The 26,697-nt window shown below is 46.6% G+C and overlaps 2 protein-coding genes across 2 annotated transcripts in view; both read left to right on the forward strand.

The window, feature by feature from the left end:
- LOC115085003 (serpin B6-like) overlaps nucleotides 1-13,627 on the forward strand; it is a 44,291-nt gene extending 30,664 nt beyond the window's left edge. The window contains exon 7 of the mRNA XM_029590508.1: nucleotides 12,813-13,627. Coding sequence (XP_029446368.1) covers nucleotides 12,813-13,217 — 405 coding nt within the window. The 3' untranslated portion in view covers nucleotides 13,218-13,627. The remainder of the gene's footprint in view (nucleotides 1-12,812) is intronic.
- An 8,385-nt stretch (nucleotides 13,628-22,012) lies between these two features.
- The window catches only part of LOC115085004 (serpin B6-like), a 68,163-nt gene continuing 63,478 nt past the window's right edge, over nucleotides 22,013-26,697 (forward strand). Inside the window, exon 1 of the mRNA XM_029590509.1 lies at nucleotides 22,013-22,283. The gene's annotated coding sequence lies outside the window, so the exon portion shown is untranslated. The remainder of the gene's footprint in view (nucleotides 22,284-26,697) is intronic.

Consider the following 26,697-nt stretch of genomic DNA (forward strand, 5'->3'; position numbering starts at 1 on the left):
CGTAAATAACAAAATAAAGGTAGGGGGGGATTTAGGTAGGGCTGAGGGGTGGGTTAGATAGGGCAAGGGAGGGGAAGGTGTGAGCGGTCTCGGAGGGAACGAGGAAAGCCATCGAGGCTCCCCTAGGCCTCGGCGCGTGCACCCCTTGTGCGCGCTGACCCCGTATTTTATAACATGCACGCAGGTAGCGCGCACAAATGTGGGCTGCGCGCACAGATTTTAAAATCTGCCCCTTAATACAGCGAGAGAATCAGATTTCCCAATGGGGAAGAAGTCACAGGACGATCCACAATAGAACCCAGTTTTGAAGACAGGAACACCTTTAATTTTGGTGGATCCAAAAAAATTTTCTTCATAGCGTGATAGTACATTTGCATGGATAATTCAACAAAAAAGTTGCACTCAGTTGCAAGACTCCGGGTCTCCTCAATAAAAACAGTTTCCACATTCTCTGGATATTACGTGCCGCATCAGAAAAATTTGTATCTTTGAATTCAAAAAGGAAACATCTCTATAACAAAAAAAATAATTTGAAGACCCAGTCTTTAGCAAGCTCTAAAACAAACTTTACAGTAAGTGTGACAAATTCAACTACTCCGTACCCCCTGCTCCAAAGCCTGAGAAAGATCCAAAAGATGTAAAGAAGGCTAAGGAACTACTGGAAGACATCCAAGTCTTGATTGTGAGGAAGCATAATAGGCCTTCACTATGGGGGAGGGAGGAATCTTTACAATCGCAACCAAGCATAATTTCAATGAGAAAAAGGAGAAGATGACGACACCTTAAGGAAATTCAAACAACGTAAAATCCAATTCCTGATCTCATTTTCCAAATGTTCCATCTTATTGAGTAATAACAAATTATCTTTCCCCAATGAATATTCAGTTTCTTGAATCTTCTAAGTCTTCTTTTCCAGAGATACTAATTGTTGGTTATAACGAATTAACTCACATTCTATTTCTTTAAGTTTAACAGGAATATCCTTCATTTGTAAAAACAAAGCCGATATTTGTCCTGACAAAGATTTGTCCATGTTCCAAATAGCTCTAAATAGGCCCTCAATAGTCTCAGGTTGGGAACTTACCAGTCCAGTCCTCTCCTCTCAACCAGGTCCTGAATTGATGAAATGCTCTAGGGGGTCCTATGTCTGTGCTTCCTCCAGCCTTGGTAGGAATCCCCTGTGGACTCACGATGCTGCACAGATTGAACAACCACAGCAGCTCTGGAGGCTTCCTTCCCTGTATAGTCTCGGCGTCGGACATCATCAGTCAGTGCCTGACTCAGGTTCCTTCTGGGGGGTCTCATCCAAAGCTGGAATCAGCGGAGCAGCTCACACAAATAGCCTCAAGGGCCAGAGGCTCCGTCACAGCTACTCTACTCCCCGCTGACAGAGGCTCCAAGGAAAAAGCCCTGGAGCAAACAGGCTGTTCAAGTCTCACCACATAAGCATCCATCGGATCAGGGGACGAGATTGCCCCTGACACTGCAGGGTTATAATGGGATTACCCCTTATGCTTCACCACTGTTACGATTTCTCAAAGGTGCTTCCAAAGCTGCCAACATGTTCTCCACCATCTTAGATATTCCCCCATTCTTCCCTCCTGTTATAATCAAAAAGAAAAAGTTTGGTACTCCCAGGCGAATTTTAAAAGGCCTACGTGCACCGAAGCCAGGAGATACTCGCACAAGTCAGAACGGCATGCACCGCGCAGATTTTAAAAAGCGCGCAGGTAGATGCGTATCTCCTGGTACGCGCACACTTTTTTTTTTTTTACAAAAGGGTGGGGCATGGGCATTCCTGATTTTCTCAATGCGTAAGTATTTACGTGCACCAGCGCTCGCTGGGTCCCTATTCTCGTAACTTTACTTCTGCTGTGGATGGCGTGTAACTAATAAAACCAAAAAAACTAGACAAATTAGCGGGGCTTTAAGGGTTAGGGCTAAAAGGATAAAAGGGAGGCTAATTAACTAGGGCAGAGCTTTCCAAATTTTTCATGTTGGTGACACACTTTTTAGACTCAGTAATTCAGTCTATTAGCAAACCAGAGATGAAAGGTTAAACTAACGAAAAGTATTTCAACAATTTATGTATGTTTCTTTAAATATATACATAAATAAAATGTTTCACGACACAACCTATCTCATGAAAACCTTTCATTTATATTAAAAATATATAATATTCCAAGATTAATGTTATTGTTATAATTTATGAGTAACAATAATAAAACAAATTGTCTGTCCCCCACACACTCATCTCTCTCCCCCCCCAAGCACATGTCTGTCCCCCACACACTCAGCTCTCTTTCCCCCCCAAGCACATGTCTGGCCCCACACACTCATCTCTCTCCCCCCCACGCACGTGTCTGGCCCCCACACACTCATCTCTCTCCCCCCCACGCACGTGTCTGGCCCCACACACTCATCTCTCTCCCCCCCACGCACGTGTCTGGCCCCACACACTCATCTCTCTCCCCCCCACGCGCGTGTCTGGCCCCACACACTCATCTCTCTCCCCCCTACGCACGTGTCTGGCCCCATACACTCATCTCTCTCCCCCCTACTCACGTGTCTGGCCCCACACACTCATCTCTCTCCCCCCCACGCACGTGTCTGGCCCCACACACTCATCTCTCTCCCCCCCCACGCACGTGTCTGGCCCCACACACTCATCTCTCTCCCCCCCCACGCCCGTGTCTGGCCCCCACACACTCATCTCTCTCCCCCCTACTCACGTGTCTGGCCCCACACACTCATCTCTCTCCCCCCCACGCACGTGTCTGGCCCCACACACTCATCTCTCTCCCCCCCACGCACGTGTCTGGCCCCACACACTCATCTCTCTCCCCCCCACGCACGTGTCTGGCCCCCACACACTCATCTCTCTCCCCCCTATGCACGTGTCTGGCCCCCACACACTCATCTCTCTCCCCCCTACGCACGTGTCTGGCCCCCACACACTCATCTCTCTCCCCCCCACGCACGTGTCTGGCCCCACACACTCATCTCTCTCCCCCCCACGCACGTGTCTGGCCCCACACACTCATCTCTCTCCCCCCCACGCACGTGTCTAGCCCCACACACTCATCTCTCTCCCCCCTACTCACGTGTCTGGCCCCTACACACATCTCTCTCCCCCCCACGCACGTGTCTGGCCCCACACACTCATCTCTCCCCCCCCCACGCACGTGTCTGGCCCCACACACTCATCTCTCTCCCTCCACGCACGTGTCTGGCCCCACACACTCATCTCTCTCCCCCCCACGCACGTGTCTGGCCCCACACACTCATCTCTCTCCCCCCCACGCACGTGTCTGGCCCCCACACACTCATCTCTCTCCCCCCCAAGCACGTGTCTGGCCCCCACATACTCATCTCTCTCCCCCCCCACGCACGTGTCTGGCCCCACACATTCATATCTGCCCCCATACTCATGTACCTCTTCTTTTTTATTCTTGCCAATTAAGTGCTTCACTCCCTTCAGGGTTCAAGGCTGCCGTGCTGTATAAAACCTTCCAGGATCACCAGACACTGTTGCTTGCAGTCAGTACTCCTCATGGCCAGGCCTCATCGGCAGCAGCAGCCAATGACAGGGACAGCTGGGTTCAAGTCCCACCCACCAAGCCCAAAAAAACCGTGATTGACAGCAAAAATCACCCAATAATAAGCAACCCACGAACTGAAAAAAAATAATGATTCTCTAGAAAAAAAAAGCCCAAACTCGCGTCAGAGTTCACCGGGCTGAAGTAAGTTTTGAAACAAAAACGAAAACAAGAAAAATGTAGAGGGGAAAGGAAGGTCCCTCCGAGGCCGATTTCGGAGCGGCCTGGCAGGGAACGGGGGAAGGCAGCAGAGTTCGGCGAGCGCAAGACGCACAATTGTGCACCCCCTTGCGCGCGTACATTTGAAAATCTACCCCTATATGTGCATGAATGGCATATGAAACAGAGTGTATTTCTTGGAAGATATTAATTAAATGCGAACACGAATGTGGGGCCGTTCCTCCATTTTTCTTGGTTTCTCTTTTTTCGGCAGCCGCACAATCATAAGAGCATAATAGGCTGCTTGCTCAATGCCTACAAAAATAAACAAGAGAATGTTTTTTTTGTTTTATATACTATATATAAATATATATATATAGTCAAGTATTTACAGCCTTATCAGGTCACCCAACATGATATTTATTTATTTGTAAGCTTTTATATACCGAAGTATTGGTGTTGGCCTTCACTCCGGTTTACATTTATAACAACGATGTACATTTAAATCAGAGGAGCAACTATAACAGCGATTAACATTAGAACTTCGGGATAACAATAGAAAAACAGTTAATATAGAATGACAATGGTAACAGCTTGAAATACATTGTTAGTATGTGGTCATTAAGTAGAGTTGTAGGATAATCGATGGGTATTGTTTGGAGGGCTTATACAATGTTTAGGATTGATCGATGGATATGGTCGTGGGAGCTTACGAGTGAGTGAGGAGGGTTAAGGAGATGGGGAAAAGGAGAGGTGGTAGGGTAGTGTGAGACTGGTGGGTATTGTCCTTTGGTAGGTTTAGCTTATCCCATCCTTGTATGCTTGTTTGAAAAGCCACGTTTTGAGCAGTTTTTTGAAAATTTTGGTATCGCTTTGAAGTCGTAGAGTGGCGTATTCCAGAGATGCGGCCCAGCTATTGAGAATGCTCTTTTTCTGGTTGTGGTAACTTTGGCTGGGTGACTGATGGGATCTCTGGACGTGCTTGGTTGGTTGATCTGGCTTGCGTTGAGTGTGGTGTATTTGGATGAGGGTGTTGAGGCAGTCGTGATCATTGTGGTGAATGGAGTTGTGGATGATTGATAGTGTTTTGTACTCTATTCTTTTTTCTATGGGGAGCCAGGGTAGAGATGTGGCCTGTTCTTTTGTGTCCAATGAGAATTCGTGCGGTGGCATTTTGTAGTATTTGTTTCAAGACCATTAGTCCCTGTATCAGGGGTTTTACAGTATCAGGGGTTTTACAGTAAGATCATACATAAAAGTGTGGTCTTAAAAATGTGATATTGTTGTTGAATGTTAATACCAGAACATTGATATAAATTGCATTCAGGTTTGGATTTTATATTTTTGTTGTGATACGCAAAACTAACCCACCTGGGGACACTACCTCGAGAGGAAGACAGCAGGGTACTGCGTACATATGTACTTCTACTGTAGAAGGAAAATAATTGCTAATCAACAGATGCTGACAAAAATAGAATTTTTCTTATGATTTCAGGCATATAAAACTGGGTCTTTTTGTTTTTGTCACTACTTGGCACCTAATGAAGTGTGGGGAGAAGGGGGTCAGAGCCAAAAGGAAAAGGACCATCATTTTCCAACACCACTATGCACTACAGATGACTCTGACGACTGTGTGTTTAATCATTGGTCCTTAGTTGGTCTATGAGAAGAAACGTTTTTGTATTTTTTAGTAGTACAATAAAAGTCTCTGTGATACTCTACTGTTACTTATCTGCTTGCAGAGACCACATTACCTCCACCAAACTACTAGAAGGACCCGAGGATAAACCTGTGCAGTGCTTTGAACGCTGCTCACTTTGGCATTCCCTACGCTAGAGAAAAAACTCCAACGTTGAACAGTGAACACTGAGGAAGAGCATTTGTCTTGAAACACTGCATGGGTTTCCCCACTGGTCTTTCTAGTAGTTTGATGGTGATGACTTTGGTCTCTGCAAGCTGATAAGTCTCTGCAATAAGCTGTTGTTATATTTATTGTTGTGGCCCCTGTGTGCCACAGGAACAATTGCAGAGTGTAATGGGTAGAGAATGTATTGAGGTTAATGTGATTTCCCCTTATGGGAAGTACTAGAGGGGATAAAAGAGCAGGGAAAGGTTCCTGCTAACAAAAGTTATCTGTTGGTCAAGGGGTGGTCCTGAATTTCTTGGCAGACAGACTGGTTCAGCCCCTTAGGGGTTGGGTTTTGAAAAGGAAATGTAACCCTGCTTAGAGCAAGGGTGGGGCTCCCCTAGAGCGAAGAGAAGGCAGCAGCTGGGACCTTCTCCAGGGGTTTTAGGGGAAAAGAGGAGAGAGCTGGCAGATACTCCAATAGTGTCTCAGAGAGCCTGTGTGAAGTGATTGGAATCTGGATCTAAGAGTAAAAGTACATGAGATAAAAGGAACTGTAAAGGGACCAGAATAGAGAAACCTATGCCTGGTTGAATCTTGGAAACAGGATTGAAAGCCACCTGTTTCCACCTGCAACAAGGAGAGGTAAGTAGCTTGAAGCCACCTGAGATAAAGTGAGTAACTTGAGATCTGTTGTGTTTAAAAAGAAAATATGGACAGTGAGGCCTAGTACAGGTTGAAGAGTGTATATTGAATGTAACATAAGTTGTCTGAGGTTTTCTGGAAGGCTGAGAGAAAAGTCTTACTGGCAGTGAATTGAAACTTATACTCTTCTGCGGTAACTGAAGATAATTCTAATAAACTATCTTTTCATTTGGAGCACAAGCTTTGATGTGACAGTGGCTTTTTTGGAAGTGAAAATGCGTGTGTCCTGTACCCAATTTGGCCCTGCAGTTTAGCTGCTCCCAGCCCACGATCCAACTGAGATCAATTTCTTCACTTTGGGAGAGTTATTCCAGGCTCCCCAAAGCAGAGAAGGTGACACCCCCCCCCCCCCCCCCCAGTGGTTGGGGGATTACATTGTATTATTTTAAAAATCCATAACACATTTTTTTCTCACGGACCAATGGTTACACACACAGCCGTCAGCACTCATCTGCAGTGCATAGTGGCTTTAGAGAACGGAGGTCCTTTTAATATTAACAACCCATACAGCTTTAAACTTGTAGGGGGTTCTTTGCCGAGCATATAATTTAATCCTACCTACAGTGGTTCCTTTTTTTTTTTTTTTTTTCAATGTGTGAATTTTTTACATTCCACGATTACATTTCACTTCAGTTCAGTTTATGATTGAGAAAGTTACCATACATGCCTGGATAAGTCATTTTGTCAGCGTTCATAAAACTTGCTTTGTAAGTGAATGCCTTATTGTTTTAGTTATTGTCCACAAAGAGAGAGCTGGGAGTAAGCACTAGGTTCTGCAGAACAAACTGAGGCCTGCCCCTGCCTTTTGTTGTGAAAACAGTGACTGAAAAAATGAGAAACTTGCCATAACTTATATTTTCAGGAACGCTGAATAAACGATGTATATGGACATGTCTGACAACTTTCTTTTAGTTTTCACCTTCCTGAAGTGAACCATGTAGAATTTTACATTTTGTGAAAGTCTTTCAGTTCAAGGGAGGCTATGGTTAACAAACTTTGTATTAGAAATTTGTGGCATACATATTTATTTGTGGAACTATGTCTAATTTCAGAAAGCACAACTTGTAGTAGGATTCTCTTGTGTTCAAAATACTGGGTCCCGTCCCACAGAGAAAAAAGGTGGGATGGGACCCAATTTACCTTCAAAATATCTAGCGTCCACCCACCATTTTTCCTGTGCAAACATGACTTTAAAAAAAGGTTTGGAAAGATTCTTCATTCTCCGAAGACAAGCAGGATGGTAGTCCTCACACATGGGTAACATCATCAGATAAAGTCCCAATGTGGAAACTTTATATCAAAGTTTCTAGAACTTTGACTAGGCTCACTGAGTATGCACAGCATGTCCTATACCACGTGTCCATGTGGGGGTCCCTGTTCAGTCTCTTCTTTTTCACGGAGCTGTAAGCCTTGTGGTCTGATTGAGCCCACTTTGGCTGTTTCTGGTCTAGTGGGAAACTTCATTTTTTCATTGCGGTATCGTTTCATCGCCGGATCCCTCTCGGTGCCTCCCTGTAATGTCCTAGTAAGGGTTTTCGGAGTTTCTGGTAATTTTCCTTTCAAGGTCGATTCCCCCCCGTGTCTACAGCCCCTTTTCTTTTGTTCTGTTATGGCCACGTCCGGTTTTCATGGATGCCCCCCCGATGCCCGAGGAACATGTCCATCACAGATCCCCATGAGATATGTATCCTAAACCTGGAGGCATCGCATGATGTCCAGGGTTGTCGCTTAAGCACCCAAATGACCCCAAAGGGACGTCTGCTTCGACTCAATAAGATGGATCAACTCTTTGGGTCGAGGAAGTCCGAGCCATTGTTTTCAATGGACCTTGGAGCCGCAGCAGTGGACACTGTGGCTTCGACATCGGCGGCACCATCAGTGCCGTTGGAGGATAGGGCACAGGAAACCGACTGTTGTTGATCTCCTCCGGGGCAAGGATGCCAGGTTCATCGTCTTCAGCCTCTGAACCGGGGAAAGACTGGGATAATCATCGAGAGAAACCTAAGAAGTATCAGCACCGGTCCCAGTCGATGCATGGTGCTGGGTGCTGGGAATCACTGGCTTTTGCCGTGATGCCATGAATCGAGCTTGCTGCAAGGAAGGTCCATCCTTCATTGGGCCGGGGGTCCGTGACAGTCTCTACCGGCCCTGGTGCCAGACACCGATCCACCTCATGGGCCCAAAGAAGATCTGGCTATCCCTCCTTCCTCTCAGTTGGGGTTGGCATTGGCAATGTTTGAGGAGGAGCTGGAGCGTCAAGTCCAGCTGGTGGTGGATCAAGCACGGTAGAGTATTGGGCCTGTGGCACCAATGGCACTGGAGCCGGTGCTGCCCATCATCCTACTGGTGCTGGAGAAGCTCAAAGTGCTCATCAGTGCATTATCAACCCAGCTGGTGCTGGTTCCCAGGACGGTACTGGTGCCTGGCGGGGCACTGAGGTCTCCTCCTACCTATATGGATGTCATTGCTGGTTCCTCCAGGCAGAGATGCTGAAGCCTGTAGTTCCCCGTCCAGTTCTACTGGTGCTTCCATCTCCAGACAACAACCAAGCACCTAGGGCCCCATCCCCTGTAGTATAAAGTGAGGATAAGGGTTCCTATGACCCCCTAGGGGTCCAGGACTCTGATGATCTCCCATCAGATCTTTCTCCTCCAGATGAGCAAAGGAAGTCCCCGCCTGAGGACTTGACCTGCGCAGGTTTGTAAGATGATGGCTGAGGCCATCCCATTTCAACTTTTAACAGAACATAAGAACATGCCATACTGGGTCAGACCAAGGGTCCATCAAGTCCAGCATCCTGTTTCCAACAGTGGCCAATCCAGGCCATAAGAACCTGGCAAGTACCCAAAAACTAAGTCTATTCCATGTTACCGTTGCTAGTAATAGTGGTAGTTATTATCTAAGTCAACTTAATTAATAGCAGGGAATGGACTTCTCCTCCAAGAACTTATCCGATCCTTTTTAAAACACAGCTATACTAACTGCACTAACCACATCCTCTGGCAACAAATTCCAGAGTTTAATTGTGCGTTGAGTAAAAATGAACTTTCTCCAATTAGTTTTAAATGTGCTACATGCTAACTTCATGGAGTGCCCCCTAGTCTTTCTATTATCCAAAAGAGTAAAAAACCGATTCACATCTACCCGTTCTAGACCTCTCATGATTTTAAACACGCTTGAGATCCTCCAGTTTAAGGAGTCTCCTAAGGAGATCTTGGTGGTCCCAGTACATGAGTTGCTGCTGAGGATATGGGAACACCTCCTCACAATGCTTCCTGTTAACAAGAAGGCAGATGAGGTCTACCTCATTCAGAAGGCTGTTGGATTCAGTAAGAGTCAGCTGCCTCACCAGTTGGTGGTGGTCACATCTGCTCCCAGGAGGGCCAAGCACTCTTGGATTCATTCCTCAGTGCCCCTGGGGAAGGACCACAAAGAGATGGACGCTCTTTGGAGGAAGGTATTCCAAGGCGCCATGCTAATTGCTCGCATTGCTGCCTACCAGCTCTACATGAGCCAGTACTCGCAGGTCATCTGGAAGCAGGTGCAAGAGGTTCTCAACAGCAGCAAGACACCTTCAGGTCACTGGTGAGCAAGGGCATGGAGTGCGGGAAACACAAGGTCTGTGCAACCTATGATGTTTTCGAGATGGCATTGAGAGTCTTGCAATGGGAATCAGCACCCGCAGAATGGCATGGCTGCAGGCCTCAGATTTCCGACTAGAGGTACAAGAACAACTCTCCGACATGCTGTGTACTGGAGATAATCTCTTCAGAGACAGGGTGAGGGATGATGTGGCCCAATTTCAGGACCACCATGAAACACTCCAACAACTCTCCACCAGTAATCTGGACCTGTCCTCATCCAGGAGGCTATCAAGACCAGGGTCAAGGAAGTCTTTCTTTCACCAAAGAAAATGCTATTCTTCCCCCCCCCCCCTACACACACACACACAAACACACAGTCCCGTCAACACTATCAGGGCTCTCGAAGCTGTCTCAGGCAGCAGAGAGCCCCCAAGCCCCAGTCGGCTCCTCAGTCAACTCCGTGGATGGGGTTTTGACTAGGCCGAGGGAGTGTAAGCCAGTCGCCCATACCTGGGACGATGGACCCTCCGGTTGGTGGCAGGCTACAGTTCTTTGCGAACCAGTGGCCCACTGTAACCTCAGAGCAGTGGGGTACCAATTGAATTTATTGGGTGTCCCACCAAATTGCCCTCCGTGCCCTCATTGGAGGCTCCTCCCTCTTAATGTCCAAAGTGGTTGAACCCGTACCACCAGGGCAAAGAGAGCGGGGATTCTACTCTAGATACTTCCTGATTCCAAATTGAACAGAAGAACTCCATCTCATCCTAGACCTAAGGGCCTTGAACAAGTTTATAAAAATAGAAAAGTTCGAGATGGTTTGCCTGGGCACCTTGATCCCCCCTTTTGCAAAAAGAGGACTGGCTATGCTCCCTCAACCTTAAAGGATGCATATACTCATATTGAGTATGTACACCATATCCTACGATTAACTTAGTGGCGAAGTCGCTCTTGAAGCTTCACAAGGACAGAAGGACTATGATCCTCATAGCCTCTCATTGACTGAGACAGGTCTGGTTTCCACTCCTGCAGGAGTTGTCCATCCGGAAACCGATCAGTCTGGGGACTTCCCTAGATCTCCTCAAGCAAAATCAGGGCGGGCTGCAGAATCCCAACTTCTAGGCTCTGTCGCTCACAGTCTGGATGTTGAGAGGTTAATTCTGCAGCCACTTAATCTTTCAGAGGATGTGTCTCAGGTCCTGGTGGCTTCTAGAAAGTCTTCCACTAAAAAATCCTATGGACTGAAGTGGAGGAGGTTTTCCGAGTGGTGTGAGCAGAAGGCCCTAGATCCAATCTCCTGCCCCACACAAAAACTGCTTGATTACCTTCAACACCTATTGGAGGCTGGCTTAAAAACCAACTCCGTTAGAGTTCATCTTAGTGCAGTTGACACATACCGCCACGATGTTGATGGTATGCCCATCTCTGTAGAGCCTATAGTTGTATGTTTCATGTGGGGCATGCTTCAGTTGAAGTAGGGCTTTACTCGTGAAAATGCTCTTCACTCGAGTAAGTGGACTTTTGAAAATTGCTACAACACATGCCATGGAATTGACCATAGGATGTGCTCACTTAAGTGCACTTTACACATGTATATGCTTTTGAAAATTCACCTGTCAAATTGCAGCAGAATCATTCAGTTTTATAGATTAAGTTCACTTTTAGTTAGAACTCGTTTTTTTTTTTTTATTATCATTATTATTCTTTTAGTATGAAAGTGATCTTGCCAATTTAAGTGTTAGCAAAATGCACCCTTTTTTCAGGGTCAGTGCAGGGACTCAGTGTTGAAAGCAAAGTCAGAATAGAAGTGCTTTGTGGATTGTCGCAGCTCTAATATCTGTTGCATACTTCTGTGTATTCTTGGCCACCAAAAACATGGCCTGTGTTTTCCTACTGACCTTCTAAATGCTAAACCTTTTTAGTGTATTAATTATCCTAACAAAAAAAATTATGATATAATGAATGCCTATATGTTTCAGCTTTTTTGATCGATCCATAGATTAGTACAGGTATATGTGTAAAATAAGGGCACCTTCCTCCCCTCCGTCTCCCATAAAAAAGATTTTCTCTCCTGCTAATAAGTGGAGGAGTAGCCTAATGGGTAGAGCAGCAGGCTTTGAACCAGGGAAACCAGGGTTTAAATCTCACTGCTGCTCCTTGTGACCTTGGGCAAATCACTTTATGCCCCCATTGCCTGAGGTACAACCTTAACCTAGATTCATCAAAATGTGTTATCAATGCATGGATAATCCCTGTGATAAGAAAAAGGGGTGTGTTTAAGGAAACTTTAGAATTACTGCACCATATGATAACATATTGCTTTGTATGGTGCAGTAAACTTATCACACTCCATGATAATTTCTATTTTTATATCTTGCTCAGAGAGAGAGACAGAGAGAGACTATCTACAAGTTCTTCATAGTAGTGAAGTATTTATATCTCTATAGGAGGGCCATCTAATAGGTCGAGGTGAGGTATTGGTGGTGCTTTAGCATTTAGGGGCCAGTTTCTCATGCAGAGTGAGACATACGAACAGCACAGTACACCTTGATGAACATTTGATGCCATTTGGAGTGAGAAAAGTCTCACAAGATGCCATTTCTACTATGTTCTCTCACCCTAGCTTGATGGATTCTATATCAGGGTACCATCAAGCTAGGATGAGATAACATAATACAAAATTTCATCTTTGTGAGACTTTCCTCACTCCAAATAATGTCAAATCTTCACCGAGGTGTACTGTGCTGTTCATACGTCTCACTCTACCCTTTGTAATTAAAATGGAAAGCCCATAAAGGTTATTTATCAGGTTTTGGTTTTGTTTGCATGGTGGACTCCCAGTTTCCAGTGAGAAGATATTTTAAACTTGTGCTCTTTTTTATTTCTGAATTTAGTGATATAGTTTTGTTCTTTTCTTTCCAGCTTGAAAGAGAGCTCACCTCTGAGAAATTTATGGATTGGACAAACCCAGAAATGATGAATAATACGGAAGTTGAAGTGTTTATACCCAAATTTAAAATGGAAGAGATGTATGACCTGAACTTGGTGCTGAGCAGCATGGGAATGTCTGATGCCTTTGACGAGGGCAAAGCCGACTTCTCTGGGATGTCAAACAATAATGATCTGGTCCTGTCCAAGGTGATCCACAAGTCCTTTGTGGAGGTGAATGAAGAAGGCACAGAGGCAGCAGCTGCCACTGCCGCAGTCATGATGCTGTGCTGCGCCAAAATAGTCCCGAGATTCATAGCTGACCATCCTTTCCTCTTTTTCATCATGCACAACCAAAGCCGCAGCATCCTTTTTTGTGGAAGATTCTGCACCCCTTAGCTGTCCTGTTGAAATTTTTCCACCCATGGTCTGGCCCTGCTCTTTTATTCTGCATGTTTCATGGAGGTGGAGCACCCATTGAACAAGTCAGTGATTTATACTGGAATTTCTTTCTCTTGAACACTGTTCTGTAACCAAGATTTGTGGTTGTAAATCTGATTTGCAATTCATGAGAATAAATATTCACCACACCCCTTAAATTAAAAAAAAAACATTACTAAAAAGAATGCCCTTCATCAATATGATTAAGAGTTTTTCTATAAACTTCATTTTGATAATGAATCTCTAAACTAGTACAAATAAGGACTTGCCTCTTGCAGTCTCAGTGGTTTAACAGTAAGTGATATTTTATTAACAATTGATTTTTTTTTTTGTTGCCAAAAATAAAGGAATAAATCAGGTTTTATGTTTGTTTCTGTTACTTTTTCTTTATTGCAATAAAAAAATATTTTGTTTTTTTTCTTAAAGGAACACTGGATTTAGTAGGGCTGTGCATTCGTTTGCAACATATTGGCAATCCGCAATGTATATGTCCATATTCGTTGTTTTTGTGGGGTCGCAAAACGTATCGCGATTCCCCATGAACATAATATATCATCCATTCCATACGTTTGGCGCCACGTGCTTTTCTTAGCCGCCATTTGAAATCGGAGAACACCATTTGGGTGTATCCATAGCCAAAAACCAGCCCTTTCCTGTGAGTCATCAGTGACCTTACAGCCCTGTCAGAGTGGGTCGGACAGGTTGGTAAGGAGACCAGAATGCAACGTATCAGTGAAAAGAATTTTTGCAATGCAGCCAATTGCGCTCTCACTCAGTGGTCGGTGACACTTTTCCTGATGACCCAGCACTATATATACTTAAGCATGCGGCTTGCCACGCACTTTCTATGCAGAGGTGATATGTCTCTGCGGAAGGTGGCTGCACTCAGAGCTAGTCTGAGTTCTCAAATCTGTATTCACTTGCTAGCTAGGCTAGTTACTTGGATAGAAAAAGATATTTGTTCTTCATTTGGCTGCAGTGCCAGCTAGCCCTGTTTTTTTTTTTTAGGCACTTTTTTTTAGTTGATCTGAGATGGTCTCTCTGTGCCACTGAGAGAAGCTGCTAGCTAGTTTGCAAGAATTTCCATTGAAAAATATATTTCATAGATTTTCCTGCTGTGCCAATTCCAGCTTTTTTGTTAACTGCATTTTTTAATTGAACTCACTCAGCCTCTCTGTGCACTGGGCATCAGTGCCAGTGGGCACTGGGTAGTTTTGCAGACACAAGTATATTATTGGGACAGTCTGTGCCGCCAAATCCCCAGTGGGCCTCTTTTGTAGTTACAAGCTCGGTGTGTACACACACGTTACATTAGTGCATATCAAGGCACTGTGCCCTGGGCAGCCAGTAGGCACTAGGCAGTGACATTAAATCCATAATGTCAGGTAAAGCTAGATGTGGTCGAGTGATTGGGACTGGCAGAGGAGGCACTTCAAAAGGCACTAGTGCCAGTCCCCCATTAAAGTTAAAAAGAGACCTGTTGCAATCTAAACTCTTTGGAGGGGCAGGCAGTTCCATCCAGAAAAAAATGAAATCTAAACATGATGCATCGCCACCACCTGTTTCTGACCCTGTAGTTTTGGAGGTGAGGGAAGGGGAGGCTGAGTCATGCCAAAATGGCAACCACCAAAAGCAGCAGTGGGACAGCAGTCTCGACTTAGCATTGATAATGTAGAGCAGGCACTGTTTGCTTCTGATTCCGATGAAGAATCATCTTGTCTGGGATTCTCATCATCAGAAATGGAAGAAGTAATAGCTGACGAAGTTTTAGGAGGATCAGTTAATCCTGTCTTAGCCTCCACTTCAGTGCAGCAGGGGAGAGATGAAACTGATGATGAGGAGGAGGAAGAGCAGTCATCACAGGCACAGAGTGTGACTGAGGCCCCTGGCATTGCTTCTCAGAGTGCACCCACTACTTCAGCTCCAGTGCCAGCATCCACCCCCAAGGCTATACAGAAGGGAGGATCAGAAAGACATCTGCGATCTGGAGCCACTTTAAAGTGACAGAGGACCCGCATTTTGCTCGGTGTAATTACTGTGGCAGGGCTATTAGCAGAGGCAAGCAAATGGGACATCTATCTAATTTTGGCATGACGCCTCATATGAAGAGGCAACACCCAACAACAGTACTGCCATCTGGGGATGGTGGCAATACCAGTCAGGGGACCTCTTCCAAGCAGCGTAAAGTGGTTGAAAAGGAGCAGAGTCAGCCCACGCCCTCAGCCCCTTCTAGCAGTCAGGTGGCAGGCCAGCAACCCCCCTGACATGTGGCAGAAGCGATAACCCACCATGGAGAAAATGGGGTGGAGTGCGGTAACGCTATCCCGGGGTAGGAGGCAGGCAGCCTCAAAAGTTGTAACCAGGATCATTGGGGAAATGATTGCCCTTGATGACCAGTCCTTGCAGATAGTGGATTATGTGGGTTTCAAGCATTTTCTGAAGGTCGTAATTCCAAATTACAAAGTCGCCTCCAAAACCACATTTAGCAGAAAGGTCATCCCCAGCCTGTACAAGCAGTGTTGCAGTCGCATCCAAGCACTGCTAGCTAAGGCAGAGGGGAGTGTGCTATTCACCTGCGATATTTGGACCGCCATGAATGCTGCACACTCTTACCTCTCCCTGACAGCACACTGGTGGGACCTAGCTGAGGCAGGGGCAGGCAGCAGCTCTATTACTGCCTGCCCCTGCCTCAGCCAGGGTGGAGGTGGGCTTTACTGCACACCCACTTGACGGACCAGGCCCATACAGCAACCAATATTCTAGCATGCATCAGACATGCTGGAAGGCTGGCAACTACACCAGCAAGACAGGAATCCTCAGGCAGGTTCTTTGTCACAGACAATGGTGCAAACATGGTTAAGGCAATAACCGAGAGGCACTTTAAGAACATCCGATGTTTTGCACACACTCTGCCACCTGGTAGTGAAGTCAGCTCTGGGGTTGGAGACCAAGCACCAAGAGAATGGATACCTGCAGGACTTAATACACAAGTGCAGGAACATAGCAGCACACTTCCACATAAGGTGGGGCAGGTTCTCCGACAAAAGCAGAATGATTTGGAGATGCCTCACAAGCATCTCATTCAAGACATTGACACCCGGTGGAATTCCACCTTTATGATGCTGCAGAGGTTAGTGGAGCTGCAGACACCCCTTCATGAACTTTCTGGTTCAATGGATATAAGTGTGCAGAATCCCCTAGGGCATCATGATTGGTTAGTCATGAGTCAGCTGTTAAAATTCCTGCGGCCCTTCAAGGATGTCACGGAGGAACTGAGTTCCAGAAGTGCCACCTTGGCTGACATCATCCCTGTAGTTAATTTCCTGGATGAAAATTTGGAGGCCTTTAAACAGGAAGAGGGAATGACAGTTGAGGTGCTGCATTGTCTGGATGTTTTGCAGCAGCAGGTGGAAGAGAGATTAAGGCCTTTAACAGAAGAGAGCATCTACATGCTCACCACAGTCTGTGATCCCCGTGTGAAAGGGAAACTCGCTCTACAGTAGGATTGTCTCCTATTGGTGAAGGACCTGCTGTTAGCAAATGTCCATGAACAGGAACGCCATGGGCAGAGACAGATTAGGCGTCAAGCAGAGGAGGAAACAGCGGGCAATTCAGAGAGTTGTGCTAGCCCAAGCAGGAGCAGAACTGTGTCAGCGACAGATAGTACCTTCTCCTCCACTTTAGAACTCCAAAGGTATGTTGCCCATAAAGATTCATCTTTTGTGCTACGGGCTAGAGAGAAAGCAGCTGGCATGAGTGACTCTCAGTCCACCCAAGCAAAGAAAACACCAGCACAGCTGTCAGTGACATGGTATCTCTCAGAGTCCACAGAGAACATGAAGACAGATCCGCTGGCATATTGGGCAGACAAGTCCACTGTCTGGCCACACCTAGCCAAAGTGGCTCAGCGATATCTGTCATGCCCACCAACCAGTGTGCCCAGTGAAGGTGTCTTTTCAATGACAGGGGATATCATGAGCCCTCACCGCTCAAAGCTGGCACCAGAGTTGATGGAAATGCAAGTATTTTTGAAAGTAAAACTGCCTTTGCTTGGGTTTCCAAATTTTCCATGTCAATGGCAAGATGAATAAAAGCAATTGAAAGCCTTGAAGCAGCTCCAACTGCCTCCTATGCTCCTGATAATATGAGCACTGTAGCACATGTTCCTGACCTGAAACGTTGTGCCTGTCCGTCCACTGTCCATTGGGTATTCAAAAATAATCTCCAGCTCAGTTCTTGCTTCACAAATGGCAGTCTCTATTGCTCTAAAAACATCCTCTGTTGAATCATCTTTCAGAAATGAAAAAGATGCCATTTTCTTCTGGCAGTGAACCAGTTCAGAAAGAAGTCACAGGTCAAACCACAACATACCTGCACAAAGTAAATCCTCGAATGCTGTGCCTGTCCGTCCAGGCCTTCTGTCCCTACGTCGGCTTTCATCTCTGTCCTCGAATGCTGTGCCTGCCTCTTTGTCCAGGCCTTATCTCCCTACAAGGGATTGATCTCTGTCCTCGAATGCTGTGCTTGTCCATCCAGACCTTATGTCCCTAAAAGGGTTTGACCTCTGTCCCCGAATGCTGTGCCTGTCTGTCCAGGCCTTAAGTCCCTACAAGGCTTTGACCTCTGACCTCGAATGCTGTGCCTGTCCGTCCAGGCCTTATGTCCATATGTGGGCTTGACCTCTATCCTCGAATGCTGTGCCTGTCCATCCAGGCCATATGTCCCTACAAGGCTTTGACCTCTGTCCTCGAATGCTGTGCCTGTCCATCCAGGCCTTCTGTCCCTACGTGGGCTTTGACCTCTGTCCTCGAATGCTGTACATCTCCATCCAGGCCTTATGTCCCTACATTGGCTTGACCTTTGACCTCCAATGTGTGCCCACCTGTCCATCCAGGCCTTATGTCCCTACAAGGGCTTGACCTCTGTCCTCGAATACTGTGCCTGTCTGCCCAGGCCTTATGTCCCTAAGTGGGCTTGACCTCTGTCCTTGAATGCTGTGCCTGCCTGCCCATCCAGGCCTTATGTCCCTACAAGGGTTTGACCTCTGTCCTTGAATGCTGTGCCTGTTTGTCCAGTTCTTGTCCCTACAAGGGTTTGACCTCTGTCCTCGAATGCTGTGCCTGTTTGTCCAGTTCTTGTCCCTACAAGGGTTTGACCTCTGTCCTCGAATACTGTGCCTGTCCGTCCAGGCCTTCTGTCCCTAGGTGGGCTTTGACCTCTGTCCTCGAATGCTGTGCCTGCCTGTCCGTCCAGGCCTTATGTCTCTACAAGGGTTTGACCTCTGTCCTTGAATGCTGTACATGTCCATCCAGGGCTTATGCCCCTATGTGGGCTTGACTACTGTCCTCCAATGCTGTGCCTGCCTGTCCGTCCAGGCCTTATGTCCCTACATGGCCATCCAGTGCTCCTACCATGTGACAGGGTCCAGCCAATGGCACGGATACCCTGTCACATGGTAAGGGCAAAGGGCCATCGGCGCCATTTTGATTAGTGGCAGCCGACGGCCCGGGAGCGGGGGATCGCTCCAGGGGCCCCCACTGGACCACCAGGTTCCTGTAAAAAGTTTTTCAGGGGGTCGGGAGGGTGGGGGAAGCTAAGGGATTAGTATTAAAGGGTCGGGATGGGTTTAGGGGTTGTTTTTGTGTGCCGTTTTTCCCGCCCTCCCCCAAAACGATAAGAGAACCCCTACGATCAATATCGTGGGGTTTTCCTATCGTTTTGGGGGAGCCCCTGATTTCTGACGATTTTGAAAATATTGTCTGATATTTTCAATCATCCAAAGCCCGATTCACATCCCTAGTCAGGATATATCCGGAGTTAACCACCAAGAAAGGAAACATTTACATTTTTAAAATAAGACTTCATCACCAGGCTTAGATCCTGCTCAGAAAAATAAGAAACCAGCATCATAGACCTCTCAATCACTTCCACAGTTGAATTTTCCAAATATGCAGGTAGTTTAGAAAAGTCCACCGCATTTTCAGAAGATCCAACCTGATTGGAACTCTGTTTATGAGGAAGAAACAGAAGTTTTTTAAAGGGAGGAATTTTATCAGATGAGATTGTTAAAGTTTCAACTAAATATCTCTTAAGCACAACATGAGACAGTTCACCAAGAACTTTAGGGAAATTCAAAAAATCTCAAGTTTAAATGCCTTAGGAAATTTTCCATAGATTCCAGCCTTCTGAGAGAAGACAAACGCTCAAGAATAATAGAGGCATTAGAGGCCTGTAAACCTTTGATATCATTCCCCAAAGCTTGAATGGAAGTCAAATGTTCCTGAACAAACAACAGAATCCAGCTTCTGGGAGACAGTATCCTATCTCCGGGACTGATCATTAAATGTCTTTGACAAATCTGCAATCAAATCCCAAAGGGACTCTAAGGTGACCACCGCTGGTTTAACAATCCCAAAGGAGGGTGGGGCGCCGAGGAGCCATATGCTCACCTTCTAACACAGTTCCAGCTTCGGCCGCATTCCCCATCGATAACTACAGGGATGAAACGCCACTGACGGCACCTTCCTCCGTGAGATGCCTGGAATGCAGTGACTTAGAAAAACTTGGCCCCCCACCAGATAAGAGGCCGGCATCTCTTTCCATGTGAGGCCGTATGATGAGATCATCATCTGGCGCCTCAATGAGATCGGCGCCGCGTTTGGTGGAAGCAGGCAGCGGAGGTCTAAAATCCGGTGGGCTGAGAGAGACTTCCCCGGGCAACAATAAAGCTCCTCTCTCCTTTTGCCAACGGGGCTCAAAGCCTGCGAATCTCGAGTAAGGATAGCGAATTCTGTGATCGAACGCTGATCCGACAGAAGTGAGGATTTGGAGGGAAAAATTCTCACTCTCCCCTTCCTCTTGTGCGGCATAATTCAAACAAGCAAAGGAAGAAACAAGTGAGAGTTGGAGCAGAGAGAAACGCATCCACTCACGTCTCCGTCTTAGATTTCCCCCTAGTACTGAAGTTTTATTAGATCAGACGACCATTGCTACAGGTATCTAAATTGTGCAGTCATGAGAAAGGTGCACTTCCTTTTGATCAAATCAATATCCATAGATTTTTGCAAGCAGTAAATTTACAAGTCAGAATAATAATACGAAGGAGGAGGACACATTTATTGCAACACACAGGACTATAGTTTTCAATGTTTCTCATGAGCCCTTGACTGTGAGTTAACTTTTCTCCACCGCTGGAGCTGGAGTTAATTTCCCTGTGTTAAAAAATGTGCGTCAGACTTTGGGCACACTTTCCTGCCTCTGAGGGTAATAGTTAATGTCTTCATTTACATGGAATTTACATACGTTGGGCGCTATTGGATATGCATTTGTTAGGGCACGAGTTTTGGAAGTACTAATCACTTTACTGCATTGGACGCTATTCTTGCGTGCCCAAAATGTGCGCCCAACCATGAGTAAACCCATGTGCTAGGCTGGGCGCACCTTAATGCACTGTATTTAGAGACAGGAACTGTTAATGTTAGTTAGCGGCAAGAGAGCCTGAAGCCCCTATAGGAAGGTGTTCGGGATGCCTTAGAGGAGAAATCCTGAAACTGAACATAGACAGGGAACCCGTACTGAAAAGGCTGGGAGGCTCAGCCAGTAACAAGACCAGGAGTGGCAGATGTACCCAGAAAAGGCTGGTGATATCCGATCATGCCAGTCAGTTTCCGCATCTGAGCACGGCTAGAAGCCAGCCAGGCTGCTGTGGAGCAGCCACTGTTGTCTGGACTGAGCTAGCACCCCCAGTGCTGCAGCAGTGCAGCACACAGAACTAAAGCACTTCTTGACTGGGGAACACTGAGACCAAGAAATCACGAGTAAGCAGACTGCCTGCAACACTACAGTTGTTATACTGTGTATACATAGCATGTTGGAAACTTCCTGCATGAACCTTCGTTACATACTGCCATCGAACTGAAGGCCTCAGTGGCAGGAAGGGGAGAAGAATCCAAACAGCACTGCGCACATTTCCCAAAACTGACTAGAGAAAATCAAAGACTTCCCAGAAAAGAAGGAAAAATCTTTTTATAATCCTGGGGGAAACTACACCTATAGCAGCCAAACAGACGGTATCCTGCCACCAAGCCAGAAATACGACAAGGGATAATATGGCCCAGAACCAAGATCTGACACTCGTCCTGGTCATTGTACTTTTATTTTATTTATTTTATTTATCGAGTTTTATATACCGTCGTTCGGTTTTGCCATCACGACGGTTTACAAAGTTTCGATGTTTAACAGAGTGTTCTGATTAGCCTCCAAAGCCGCAGAGAGTACGACCCTGGCGTTTCAGGGCAGAGACCACTGTCCATGGCCGTGACCGTCTTCCTCTTGGCGTGCTCTGTGTAGGTAATGGCATCCCGGACCTCTAATTTTACTGTTATTATTTTTTCTTCCCTTTTTTATTTGAATCATTCTGTGTATTATTTTGGTAACACATGTAAAATCAGTCTGCCAATGAATGGGAATTTGCTTGAGATTTTGCACACTGAGAGTCTGAGCACACTGCAGACCAGCGCTTTCCAGTGTCTCCCAGCCCAGCAGGAGGCCCTGAGTTGGGGGTATAAGTGCAGCAAAAGAGTTGCAATAATTTTTATAAGCGTAGGGCTGCTGGAAGAAAAACAGTCTATGACCCTTGAGCCTGCAGCCTCACCCAAGAAGGGCGGGGGCGGAGGCGGAGGCCGTACAGTAAAGGCAATGATAGGGAGGGGCTTCCTCCCGTCACGTGACGGAAACATTGAGAAGGAGAAGCCGGGGCTTCTGGGCTTCCTGTTCCCCACTCCCTGCTGAGAATAGGGAGGAGAAAAACCCTCCCTCCCACCCTCTCCTGCTTCTTGGGTGCAGCCGAGGCGTTTCCGAGACAGCGGGGAGGGAGGAAAAAAAATAATAAAAAGTTAAGCCTGCGGGCGGCTGAGGAAGGACTCGGAGCCCCCGGCCCCGCCTCCTCCTGCGTGATTCTGTCTTAGGATTGCGGGCTGCAGCTCTTCCCTGGCCACCCAGACCCGCACGCACCGCTCGCGGGGGGTAAGTCTGAGCCCGCTCCCTCCAGGCCCGCAGCTCATTGGGAGGGGAGGGGAGGGGGTTGTGCGGGAGTGAGGTGACAGCTCCTCTCCCCTAAAGGGCAGAGCCGCTCGGGTTGTGACTCCACTGCGTGGGGCGCGGAGGGTCCCCTTACCTGGCCGGCTGGGGGGCGGCTGCAGGCTCTCCCTGGTTTTCAAAAGGCTTTACCCCCGCTTCCCAACCTGTTACAAACCAACCGCTCGGACAAGAGCAGCTTCAGGCCAAACGTTTTAAAGGGTTTTTTCTCAGTTTTAGTGGATAGTCCTTCTATGGCTCTCTGTCTTCATGCGAGTGTTCATTTTTGCATTTGGATTTCTTTCTTTGATCTCACTGATGTCTTGTTTAAGTATATATATATATATATATATATATATATATATATATATATATATATATATTTTCCGATCATTCTGGATTTAAGAGAGGATGTGGTAATGTATGTATTGAAAAGAAGGAAGTCCTGCTTGATTTAGATCGCAGTTCTGTTGTAAGTAATGCAGATAAAATGTCGTGCTCCCTTAAGGGTCAATTTTAAAAGGAACACGCGTGCACCCATAAACGTGCATCGCTGTAATTTTATATCATGTGCGCAAGTACGTGCGTATCTTTTAAAATCCCGCTACAGCGTGTATGTGGGCGCGCAATCTTAAGAGGCGTCTCGAATAAATGTTCTGTGCGTATTTCCGCTAGGGCTTTACTGGCTTTTACGTGTGTATGCAGTCAGATTTTAAAACATGCTCGCGCGAGGCAAAAAAACAGTTCTTCCAATTAGTCCACTAGTTTGTCCAGCTGATATTGACATCTTCAAGACCCTTCTGGTTCTTCATCCTGTAAGCCCCCCCCCACTTGACCCTGAACCCTCACGCTGAGCCCGAAAGCCCTAAAACTCGAGATCTCTAGACTTGCTCCTCATCAGGGCCTGCAGCAAAGTTACGCAGATAATACATGGATGCACCATAGTCAGCTTTTTTTAAAATGAGGAGTTACGTGTGCAAGTCATAGCCCCACCCCGGAAAAACCCATGCCCTGCCCCATTTCTATCCCTTTATTCTTGATGCGTGTGTGCGTATGTACACGTGCACTTCACGGATTGTCAAAATTCGTGGTGTTCGTGTGTGGCCCGCAATCGCGCATATATGGCCATTTTTTGCGTGAGCAGTGCTTTTAAAATTGACCTGTAAATGTACAAACCAGGACAGAATGGTGTGTTACTGCAGTACTTTGATGCAGCACACGGCTCAACACGCGATTGGATGCACATTTTAAATACATGTTCATAACCCCCGATGCAAAACAGGAGGATAGCACGTCCAAAATCGCATTCAATCACACGCATAGGAGTAGATTTTAAAAAATTGCGCGATCGCGTACTTTTGTTCGCGCACCAGGCGCGAACAAAAGTACGCTGGATTTTATAAGATACGCGCGTAGCCGCGCGCATCTTATAAAATCCGGGGTCGGCGCGCGCATGGGGTTGCACATTTGTGCAACCTGCTCGCGCCGAGCCCAGCGTGCGCTGCCTTTTCCCTTTGAGGCCGCTCCGAAATCGGAGCTGCCTCGGAGGGAACTTTCCTTCGCCCTCCCCCCACCTTCCCCTCCTTTCCCCTACCTAACCCACCCCCCGGCCCTTTCTAAACCCCCCCTTACCTTTGTTTGGCGCGCCGTCACCCGACCCAGGGGCTGGTCCGGAGGCCTCGACCACGCCCCCGGGCCGGCCCCCGACACGCCCCTTTTGGAAAGCCCCGGGACTTACGGGCGTCCCGGGGCTCTGCGCGCGTAAATCCCGGATTTACGCGCGCAGGGCTTTTAAAATCCGCCCCATAGCTAATAACGTGCATTACATGTAAATTCATGTTGATGAGCACTATTAGGTATTCCCCCAATGCAAAAACAATGTTTTGCCAGACGAGCAGGCGTTAATTTTGAAGGAAATACAGAAAAGCAGTATTTTCTGCCTTTCTGTATTTCCTCTGACTTAATATCATGGCAATATTGTCAGAGGCTATTAGTCACCCCAAATGCAAAAATAAATTGTGCGACCAATACGCACATTTTTTCATTCAGAAATTAATGTCTGCTCAGAGCAGGCATTAATTTCTGAGTGCCCCCAAAATGTTGTACAGAAAAGCAGAAAATACTGCTTTTCTGTACATCCTCCAACTTAATATCCTGGTGAAATTAAGTCAGAGGAACGAAAGATTAAAAAAAAAAAAAAAAAATTTAAAATGTGCTGGTGGTCTGGTTCGAGAAACAGACACTCAGTTAACCAGTGTCCGTTTTCCCGAACCCGTGGCTGTGCGCCAATTAGGAAAAGAGACACCGATAAATTCAGCGTCCATTTTCTTAACTGGCGGACCGCCGAGCACTCTCGGGCTGCCGTTGTCAAGGAGGCTCTAGAGGCACGCAATCGACCCTAGCGCCTCCTTCAGAGCACGACCCCTAATTAAAACATTGCATGACGCCCCCAGGAGAGGTACCTGGGGGCGCGTTAGGAAAGTGAGCGCTGAATGCTCAGTGCCCGCTTTCAGTGCTTTTTTTTTTTTGGATTGGCCCCCTTGAGCTCAGGTTTAGAAAAGTGAGTAATCAAATGCAAATGTCCCCATAGCGTGTGGCACTGCCTCCCCACTGACTGCACTATGATGTGCTCAGAGATTTTCAATTAGCCATTCTCACATATAGAAGTCCACAGGGAAAGAGAGGACATACGCCAAATAACTTCTACTATGGCCTGAAAAGTGGTGTGAGGTATGTGCATTTATTATTCCCTGTGCTAGTGAAAGAGAACACATAGAGGCCGATGCAATAAAGTCACGTAGAAAGCGGGTGCTGAACAGTCAGCGCCCGTTCCCTTAATGCGCTCTAGGCGCCCCCAAGGGGGACGCCATGCAATACTAAAATTAGGGGGTCGTATTAGCAAGGAGGCGCTAGGGTCGTTTGCGCAACCATAGCGCCTCCTTGCTAATGTGAACCCAATCGTTTTTCGTGACCGCCGAACGTCGAATTTATCAGCGTCTGTTTTCGTGACCGGCTTACGTCAGTAAGGAAAACCAGTGCTGAGTTTATCGGCATTGGTTTTCCTTACCTGCGGACGATCATCACGATGGTGTCGGCATCTGTTTTCTTGGCTGTCCGCAAGGAAAACAGACAGCGAAAAACTCTGCGTTAGCTTTCGTAATGGGTCCGAATGTCAAATTTTTTTTTTTTACTTTTGTTTCTTTTATTTTTCATCCTACTTAATATCACAATGATATTTAAGTATGACGCAGTACAGAAAAGCAATTTTTTCTGCTTTTCTGTACTTTTTTGGATGCGCACAGCTATTAACGCAGGCGTAAATAGTTGACAGTTAAATGTGCGTCCAAGACGCACATTTTTTTTTTTTTTTTTGCATCAGGAGTGAATGCCTAATAGCCTCATTCACATGCATTTGCATGTGATGATCGCTATTAGATTCACTCTGCGTTGGATGCGCGATGAATAGGCGCTAATCCCCTTATTGCATTAGGGGATTGATTAGCGCCTATTCTACCCGCGTCCAACCTTAGGTTAACAGTGCGCTCGGCTGAGTGCACCATATTGCATCGGCCCCCTTGGTAGAAAATGTACACCGAGCACAATGATTACAAGAGAAATGGTCAAAAGGAGGCAGAAGATTGGTGCAGATTCTTTGTTGCATAAGCACAGTTGTCTTAATGTGTAAGATTACCCATGTGCAAGACACCTTGTACTGGTCGGGACAAGAGATTGGAGATATTGAGGAAGGAGACAGGCAGTGCCTATAACCCTAGGTGCTCAGAGGCTGGCAAGTGACGTTCTTGAGAAGCACATGATGGTCCAAGATAATGTACAAGAAGGTCCTTATAGACTGTTAGGTTGTGAGTAACTGCCCACAGAGTAGTTGTGAGATATGTGGACCAAGTGAGAAGGGAGCAGTGCATAAAAAGGAGAAAAAGTCTTGAGACTGTGAATTATAGTGCTTGACTCTTACTCTCCTTCACCACTCTAAGGTTCCGATGCAATATTATTCGTGGAAAACGGGCGCTGACTTTTCAGCGCCCGCTTTCTTAACACATGCATGGCACCCGCAAGGGGGGGGGGGCGCCATGCAATACGCAAATTAGGGGGTCACGCTAGCAACGAGGCGCTAGGGTCGCTAGAGCGACCTTAGCACCTCCTTGCTAATGCGACCCCGCGGTTATGAACACCGATGCTGATAAACTCGGCGTCAGTTTTCATTAATGCAGCTGGCCGGTTATGAAAACCGATGTTTGTCTTCCAAGCAGCCTGCAGAGATTTATTTTTTTTTTTTACTTTTAAAAAAGTACAGAAAAGCAGGTTTTTTTTACTTTTCTGTACTTTTTTCAGTGCGCTCATCTAT

Source organism: Rhinatrema bivittatum, chromosome 2 (genome assembly GCF_901001135.1).
Source record: "Rhinatrema bivittatum chromosome 2, aRhiBiv1.1, whole genome shotgun sequence".
Taxonomy (NCBI): domain Eukaryota; kingdom Metazoa; phylum Chordata; class Amphibia; order Gymnophiona; family Rhinatrematidae; genus Rhinatrema; species Rhinatrema bivittatum.